Genomic DNA, 9771 nt, shown 5'->3' on the forward strand with positions numbered 1-9771 from the left:
AACTGGATAATAATTTTATTTATAAAATATAACATCTTATATCATTATAAAATATATATAAATATAAAAAATAATACCTGCAGGGTCACGCGGGCTTTTGTTCATACTATTCTGGTGCTCACTCGCCATTCTTTTCTCCCATTCCAAAACCGTGCCGTGCTTATTTTTATTTTATGTTTTTTCTCTTTTGAAAGGTGACGACTTGAAAAGTACTTCCCATCAATGGTCTTAAATAAACATAAATTTTCAACCCCTTAGGCAATTTAAAAAAAAAAAAATTGTAAATTCAAGAGCCAATTCCTCTCTCTCTCACGTAAATCAACTGAAGAAAAATTTTCACTAAATCTGAATCGCATAACGGTCTCGAGAATTCCAAGGCTCTAAGCAAGCTCTAAAATTCCCGTCGCTGAAATGTTCTTTTCTCTCCTTAATTCTTGCCTAACAATCCCACCTGTTTAATCTCCCATTTTAGGTCGGATTTCAATTTCTCTGAATCAGATTTACATGCATATGGTCTGATTTTGACGTTCTTTCTTATTTTTCTACTGGTGAAAAGTCCAGTCTTCTTCGCAGGTTTCAAACTAGAAATCAGAGTTTCCGTGACTTCTCTGTTCCTTTCTTCTGTTTTCGCTTCGAGATGAAAAAACCCGGTTGATGGGTTAAATTGATGGGTACCCATTAGGAATTTTTTATCAGTTCCCATCTTAGATTGCTAAACATGGGTTCTGTTAGTGGGTTTCTCCATCAAAAATTGATTCTCTTTGCAGACTCTTTCTGGGTCTCTGTTTCAGCTCTGTTCCTTACTCTGTTTGGTTTCTTCCATAGAACCATTTTCAGGTATTCAATTATTTCCTTTTCTTTTTTTCCCCCTTTTAAAACTTTATGTTTTAGTCTTTCAAGATAAATTTTAGTTATTTTCTTTTATTTCCAGGGTGAAACGAAATTTCAGCTCTCAAATTAACAATTCGAATTGTTTAGAACTCAGCTCGAATTGTGTAGAGCAAGAAACTAGAGCGAAGAAACCAGAACTCAATTCGAATTGTGTGGAGCAGGAATCTGAAGCTGAAGAACCAGAAGTTGGTATTGCTGAATTTAGAAGTACAAAAGAAAATGCTGATTTTGAGGAAGAAGAGACGACAAAGTTCTTTTTTAAATTTCAGTTCCAGACTTATAGGGAGGATTGTGAGCAAGTTTTCTCAGACTTTGTATCCTCTAGAAGCGCCAATAAGTACGAGTTCTCTTTTGGGAAAGATCCTAGTCTATACTTGGATAAGCCAGAGGCTTTTAGTCTTGAGGTAAAAAAGTTATATGCCGATTCTAATGATGGTTCTATTGGCAATAGAGAGATTGCCGAAGATAAAATTTTACCTGTTGAGAACTTTGTGGAGCGGAAAGCAGTACAATCTACTCAAGAGGAGAGAGCAGAGAATTCTGCAGATGGTGCATGTAAAGAGGAGGTGACAGAGTCTGAAACATGCGTTGAAGGGTTTATTTCTGGGAAGGGAATAGCAGCTGATGCGGAGAACAATGTACGGAGTGATCAACAAGTTTCAAGTGATGATGGTCAGTTTCTATCAGAGAAGGACTTCATTGCTCCAGATTCTCATTCAGATTCTGATTCAATTACTTCGAGCCATGAGATTATAAGTCGTTTTGTAGCTTCAACCAGCGATGGCTTCTTGTCAGATATAGATTTTGAAGATGCATTTGAACTTGATATTTTGGGAGACATTGGAAGGGAGAAGGCTGAATTAACTGAAGAAGATTTGGAGATGGAGGATATAAATTTGCAGCATTTAAATGCTGGCTATGAACCTGATGATTTTGAGGATGAAGATAGTGATATATTGGAAAAGCATAAAAATCTAGAGGAGTCCAATATGCAAGAAACAGAAAACTTGGGTGAGAAAAAAGATGTTGAACAACAAGAAGAACTCGGTTACAATGACAAGGAAACTAGGAATAGTTTAGATAATTCTGAAGATTCAAATAGATTGGAAATTTTATGGGAACATCAAGAGTTGATAGAACAGCTCAAAATGGAGCTGAAAAAGGTCAGAGCTACAGGTCTGCCAACCATCTTAGAAGAAGAAGAGTCACCAAAAATAGCGGAAGATTTAAAGCCATGGAAGATTGATGAGAAGTTCCAGCATGAAGATAGAATGGGTGAGCTTCACAAGTTCTACAAGAGTTACAGAGAAAGGATGCGGAAATTTGATATCTTGAATTACCAGAAAATGTATGCATTGGGTAAGTCTCTTGTTACTTACCCTTTCTTGATCCAAATTTTAGTCTCTTTTTATTTTATTGTCATTTTATTTTTCATATCATGGAAATTCACTCAAATTTTATGGATAAAAGTGAACAGAACTACTACTGATAACATCATTCTAGTCAAAAAACATCAATAACACAACCTACCTTTTGTAGTCTTTTGGAAGTTAGGGCTAAGGATCCACTAAATCTAGTTGGTTTGGTTAAACAGAAACTTGAACCTGCATATAGAGTAATAATTACACAAAAGTGGGAGTAGAAGGAAACTTATATCTTTTATCATTTTAACCAACTTCTCTTCTACCATCAACACATGTACACATAAGAAAATATGTAATTAAAAAAAATACCATTAAGCCATTGAGATAATAGCTTAATGGTTGAGCATATCCTCCTAATGCAAGAAATCTGAGATTTTAAGTGTTGACAGTCTCTTTAATTCTATTGTTTGCACTTTCAAGAGTGCCTTCTGATTGTGTATGCTTTTTCCCTGTAAAGCCACTAAATTATTATTTTGTATTATCAAAGTTAAAAGATATATTAATCATTATGCATGTGGAGCTAACCCAATTTACTTTATGCGTAAATCCAAATTTTAAAGTTGGTTGAAGATGCATATAGATTATCTTTAGTTCTATCCTACCAAACTTTTAATTTTCAACATTGCTCCATCATTTCATTCAACGTACTGTCATACTGTGGAATTGGTTTTATCTAAGACTCAATTCTGTTTCTGCATCTAAAATAATCTTAACTGCACTGATTCTAATGCTCCACGAAATCTTGCTTTTCTTAATCTGCTGTAATTAAACTTTTTTTAATAGAAAGGCTCTTCTGCATGAGTGAATGACCTTTGAGTTATGGTTAAGTACTATTAGAGCTAGCTAATTGCGTGTCATAAATCAATTCATTTGTTTGATTATAATTAAGTTTCGTATCAAATACCTTATCCTCTGCGTTTAATGGCAATCTCTAGGCTTTCTTCAATCAAAAGACCCAACAAAGGACCCACTTAAATCAATTTCAAGCCATATAGCCTCAGGACCAGCATTGACATCCCTTGTTTCACGGAAATTCCTTCTAGGCAAGCCAAAAAATTCCAGTTCTGATCCAAAGATGAGCTTCATTAGAGAATTGCATGGTGATTTGGAAATGGTTTATGTTGGTCAAATGTGCCTCTCATGGGAAATCCTTCATTGGCAGTATGAGAAGGCGCTGGAGATATGGGATTTCGACCCTTATGGAATGCGTCGATACAATGAAGTTGCAGGTGAATTTCAACAATTTCAAGTACTTTTGCAGAGATTTATAGAGAATGAACCTTTTGAAGGACCGAGGGTACAAAATTATGTCAAGAATCGCTGCATTTTGCGTAATCTCCTTCAAGTTCCAGTTATAAGAGGTAAGAACACTAAAATCTGATAAATGAATACATCCATGGATAGTGACATACTATTTTTGGTAGTTGCAACTTGCAAGGCCCCATATCTTTTAAGCCTGCTGCCTATGAATAACCCTTTCAGCTAAATGGGGCCTTGCATACCAATAAACAAACCTATGCTTATTTCATGATTCAGCAGCAAAAAGTACAAGAGGCATTGACTAACACGAGCTTAATTGTTCCGCAGAGGACAGTATAAAGGATAAAAAGGCAAGAATTAAATTGAAGGATGACTATGCAATTACCAATGATAATCTAGTAGAGATAATGGAAGAATCAATAAGAATTTTCTGGCGATTTGTTCGAGCTGATAAAGACGCACGCAGTGTGATGCCAAAGAGTCGAAGAGGAGCTCAAATCGAACCGTTAGACCCCACTGAACTAGAGCTTTTGACAGAAGTCAGAACAAGTCTGCAAAAGGTTAACTAGCTAGCTAATCATTCTTATTTTTCCTTCGTCTATATTGCTTCAAGTACTAGACATGGTTGTTCTAGTCTTCATATTCTCTTGAAATGCAGAAGGACAAGAAGCTTAAAGACACATTGAGGAGTGGAAACTGTATATTGAGGAAGTTCCAAAAACATCAAGAAGACAGTAGTTCAGAGCAAGTTCTCTACTTCTTCTCACAAGTGGATATGAAGTTAGTATGTAGAGTGCTTAACATGTCGAAAATAACAACAGATCAACTAATATGGTGTCGCAATAAATTGGACAAGATCAATTTTGTTAACAGGAAGATACATGTAGAACCATCATTTTTGCTTTTTCCTTGCTGATAGTATATGCAGTAGCAGCTCTCTGCCAACTGTAAAATTGTTATTAGTTCATTTTTACACATGCAGAGTAGGGATTTTAGAATATTATTTTTAGGCTATAAGAACCCAATGTAAGATAATCACCGTACTTCAAATTGGATCAGAGACATAATAAATGGCCTCTTTTATTTGTAACCCTCTCGGCTAAGTACATTTTGTAATCTCTGATATGCCCATTAAGCGTCTTCTAATGAATTAAGCCTTTAAAAAAATATATATAATAAAAATCACATTACAATAGATGTATGTTGCAAGAAGTGTTTCCCTTGGTAGCCTCTAGTAAAAAAAAAATTTAAGAAACTTAGGCCTAAGTTTCTGCTATTTTTCATTATTAATGAAATTCTGATTCTAATTTTCAATATCACTCTGAGTAACCTAATCTCTATTTTAAGATAAATTATTCATATAAATTTATTGATAAATAAAAAAAAAAAACAGTGCATCATATTCATAAGAGAGATGTGAATACTAATTAAGTTGTAGTTTAAATAATTTTGATAAGATTTATGTATTACTTATATAATTGTGGACAGCTGATTTTTTTAATGGGAGTAGTGAGAATTTGAACTTCACTTTGCCAAATGAATAATATATTATTTATAAAATTATGATATTTTTTTTTTAATATTTATGTATTTATGTTAATATATGTAAATTAGTTTAAACTATTTATATTAGCAAATTTACTTTGTTAAAAGATTTTAACTTTTTTTAACAAAAACTTCATCTTTTTAATTTGTGTTTTTTTTAAAATAATTTATTCATTTTTAAATACTAGATGGCTGTTTTAGCAAAGAAACCAGAAATAAAATTGACGGCCAAAGTAAAAATACTTGCACAATATAACATGAAAGGCAAACCAATAAGGTAATTAATTAACGGTTGTTAAGAGTCTCACTTCTAAAAGAAACAGGGAATTAAACATTAAACTTTAATCCTCTGTTTGAATCATGGTTTGCCATAATTTCTTAATATATGATATAATTTTTTTATTTTTTAAAAAAATTATTATTAATTTTATTTTTTTAAAAAAAATATTATTAAAAAATAATTTTTAGATTATAATCATATTTTATCACAACTTTTTAAATCACCGGTTTAACAGGTTAAGATTATTCAAAAATTTTATATTCCCATTTTATTTTTATAAAATTTCAATTATATTTTACTCTTTTATCTTTAGAAATCCTCCCTTACCCATTATCCTAGCCGCATTATAATTTTTATATTGATTATACCCTGCAATTTGACACCTAAACAAGAAAAGATTATTGAATCATTTTATACCATATTATTTTTTCAAATATGTTAATAATAAAAATCATACCATACAACATGATATGATACAATGATATGATACAATAATAAACTACGTTACACTTAATCCAAACAAGGTATAAAGATTTATTTAGTTTTAATGATTGGTCCATGCGCAAGTTAGACCAATGAAGAATCTAGCCCACTCATTCACGTCCACTTTTCAACTCAAAATTGTAACAATACTACTCTATATGGTACTCTATGTCTACTTCAATTTAATGAGCAAATGGCTCAGTGAGCAACTGCAATCTGTCCAGCAACTTGGTCAAGATCCCTCTGCCCGTTAGATGTAATTCTTCCCCACTGGTAACAAAAACAAAAGTTGTCAGCACAAGCGTTTGGCAGAGCATAAGATTGAAGAACACACACACACACATGAGGAAGGGGGCACTCTTGAATCTTTCTGCCCATATTATAAAATGTTTTAGGATAGTAATGAAGAGCATAACTCCATCCACATAAATACTTACAATTCCCATCATCCATGGCTAAATAACTTGAAAATAAAAATACTGATAATCCAACTGCCAGTTACAAATCATGGATCTGGAATTATACAAAAAGAGACTAACCCTTTAGAATCAAGGTCAATGATGTTCATGTTCTGCAATTGTTGAAGAATGTGACGGGCAATAGACCCATTGCTCTTGCCAAAATGTGGTGGGCGACTACCATTCCTCTTGCTTCCCCCCGTAGATCCTCCTGAATGCACCAATTCCAAGAACCCCACCTCAAGTATATTTTCCTTGTCATGGAAGCTGTATCGCAACCTAGATTAGATAAAAGAATAAATCATACAATCATGCTACGCAAGTTCAAAAAGAAAGTATATGTGAGAGAGAGATACCAGCTCTTATGTAGTACTAGTTAGGATCATAGGGAGCAAGCTCCTTCAAAGTGCTAGTCTTCACAATATCAGTCCACGGAGGAAGCTCAACCTATATATATAAGAATTGTTACCATTTTAAAAATATAAAACCTAAATAGTCCTTTCAAGCATAAAATTTTTATAAGACATCAAGATATAAAAAAGTGAAGTAATGGCACATAAAAGAAACTAATGGCTGCAACCACACAAAATTCAACATATTTTAACTTTCCTTAATCAAATCATAAAACGAATCAACATATGCCAGTGATTAACTTTGGAACAAGTCCAAAAAATCTAAAAAAAAAAAAAAAAACTAGGCAATTCTTAATTGAAATGCTAGCCAAATGATCACAGAATTTTACAAACAATTCCTGTTATATGCAAATAAGCATTCAATTTAAGAGCTAGATTGAGCTAAAACCAGGCAGCCCAAAATGATCAAACAAGAAAATAAACAACTCAATCTTGCAAATCTATTTATAGGTCCACTGATAGATATGTAAGGAAGTAAGTGCACTTTGGCGTTACCTTGTCGAAGCGTTTGAGGTGGGCAGCGTAGGCCATGACGAACTCGTGAGGAGAGACATCTTTCACCGTTCTTGTTGCCTCCATTTTGCTTTGTGTCCTTTCTCCTCTGCTTTCGATATTTTCGCTTGCCGTTGGGCCGTGAAACCAAAATAGAGACGGGAGCGTGTGTCACAGGATGGGAGTTCTAGCCCCGTGCGACACCTAGGTCCCCCTTGGCCAGGGCCCCTAGGTCAGCCTTTCTCCTCATCTGGCAAGCTCGCATAAGCCCAAATATTAAGCATCTTCGAGGTTTCTCGCACGTACCTGTATAGATTCATACTAGTTAGCTCCATAGGGCAAGAGATAGCTTGTGACAGCCTTGCTAACTACCAAAAATAGGAGTGGGGAACTGCCGAACCGTTACATTCTCCCCTACCCAATCCTGTAAATGCCCTTGTTTGCGTGCATTCACGTCAGTTCCCTGTGCAACTTGTCACACTCCCTCGCACGTAGGAGCCCACACACCATTTGTTGTGCTCGCCTAACGCAAACACTTGAGTAGTATGTTGGCCATCAGTTTGTCAATGCACTCACCCACTTCCTCATGCAGACATCCTCCAAAATGACTTGCCAAGATTCATCATATTACTCGCCAGACGCATACAAGCTGCATGACAGGCCGCATTTGTCCTTCGAATCGACCCCTTTTTTATCCGATATGGGATTAAGAAAACCTTGTCTGCCACTGTCCCATTGAGGCCTGACACTCTCCCCCACCTGATTCCAACAACTCTCTTGTCGCTATCGGCACCTTGCCTACCCCGGTCTCATTGGGGCGCTTGGCGTGATTCGGATCATCTGGGGCCTGCTCTGATACCAACTGTCATGGCAGAATTGTTTCACAACCCAAAACGCCTCCTCTCAACCGTGCGGCACTTGATCACAACACAAGTCAGCCTCTCAAAGTCCCTTAGACCCTCGGCAACAAGTTCTCACCACTCAAACTCACAATGGCCGAATCAAACACAAGCAACCAATACACAAAGCAACAACCAAACACAAACATGCACAATATGCACACGTAAAAAGAAAGGTAGAAGGAGAGAAATGATGCAAAAGACTACTTCTTGTATTGCTTGAATTCGGCTATACAATTGCTAAAGTATAACTCTCATAAATACACTCTCTCAAGTTTGTTTACTCTTACCTCTTTCTCAAATGTACACTCTTATCTGTACAAGAAATGGGACTAAGTCCCTTATATACATGGTTCGGCTGCCCTCATGATGGCCAACGTGTGGCCAGGTTCAAAACATTTCAAATTACAATTGAAATATTCATGGGAAGGGAGTGATGGACAAGAGGATGCGGCTAGACTTGTCACCTCATTCCAGCCATAGCATTTGAATTGGGCACGGGGAAATTCTGGCGCCATGTGTTAATTCCAAGTGGGCTGGGCAACCTCACACGCCCACATGGGCTGCACTCCTTCAATTCACGCTGCATGGTTTGGCCCTTCTCCATGCACGTAGTTTGCTTGGCTCCACTTGCCATCCCATGTGCTACCCACCTTACATGTCCCACATGGGCTGCACTCCACTTGGCCTCTTTAGGCTTCACGCTGCATGGCTGAAGCTTTCCTCATGTAACACCCCAAAAATATTAAATTTATGAGCATTTTTGGTATTTTAATTTTATTTAAATTTTAGGAATTTTTTTTAGATTTTTCGGATTTTAAAAATCGGGTTCGATTTTTCGAAAATATAAACTTTGATGATTTTTAAAAATTAATTTAAAGACCACGTGGCAAAACTAAAAATATATTTGGAGTCTACGTATTTTTCTGAGTTTTCTGAAATTTTTTCAGAATTTTTGGACCTCGCTTTCCCCGAGGCAGAGTAAAAATTCAAAATTTTGTATTTCGAATCGAACCTACAGAATCGAACCGGACGATCGGACCGTAGAATCGACCTGGTCTTCTTCTTTTTCTTCCTCCGCTGCTCCTTCCTCCTTCTCTCTTCCTCGCTTTCTCTCTCCTCCCCACCACGGCCACCACCACCGCTCAGCCACTGACCCGCCGGCCGCCAAATTTCTCCCAAATACGGCCGCACTTCAAACGGCCGAAATGCGCGGAACGCCCCTGCTGCCGATTCAGCTTCCCGGCCAAATCCGCCGATCCGCCACCAATTGGACCGGTCTTGTGTCTAAAATCATCTACTCTACGAGCTTTCCATAGACACCAAGAACGCCAAATCCATCGAGCCGTTTGTCCGATTTTTGCTCGGAAGATTTTAGCCCATTTCGACTTTTGGGCTAGATTTCTAAAACCGTGAATCCCACGAGAAAACCGAGGCTACCAAAGACGCTCCACTCGCCGAGAGCTTCGCAACGACATAAATTTTGAATTTTTCCGACATCGCTTTTGGTGGGTCCCACTAACTTCGCAGATTTTTCGAGCATTTAATGAGCTTAGAAAATTCTGAAAATTTATGTACTAACCCCGTGTTATGGGCTTCGTAGGTATCCTCGATTCGGAAATTCGA

General features: G+C 36.5%; 1 protein-coding gene and 1 pseudogene across 1 annotated transcript; one reads left to right on the forward strand and one right to left on the reverse strand.

The window, feature by feature from the left end:
* The first annotated feature begins 216 nt into the window (after window positions 1-216).
* Window positions 217-4520, forward strand: LOC110670228 (uncharacterized). The gene is made up of 5 exons (XM_021832206.2): window positions 217-837; window positions 932-2250; window positions 3251-3676; window positions 3903-4135; window positions 4234-4520. Exons 1-5 carry the CDS (start codon window positions 719-721, stop codon window positions 4489-4491), a joined length of 2355 nt encoding a protein of 784 aa, XP_021687898.2. The 5' UTR covers window positions 217-718; the 3' UTR covers window positions 4492-4520.
* A 1561-nt stretch (window positions 4521-6081) lies between these two features.
* LOC110670259 (40S ribosomal protein S19-3-like) lies at window positions 6082-7333 on the reverse strand (annotated as a pseudogene).
* Window positions 7334-9771: the final 2438 nt, after the last annotated feature.

This window comes from Hevea brasiliensis, chromosome 16 (genome assembly GCF_030052815.1).
Source record: "Hevea brasiliensis isolate MT/VB/25A 57/8 chromosome 16, ASM3005281v1, whole genome shotgun sequence".
In the NCBI taxonomy this organism is placed as follows: domain Eukaryota; kingdom Viridiplantae; phylum Streptophyta; class Magnoliopsida; order Malpighiales; family Euphorbiaceae; genus Hevea; species Hevea brasiliensis.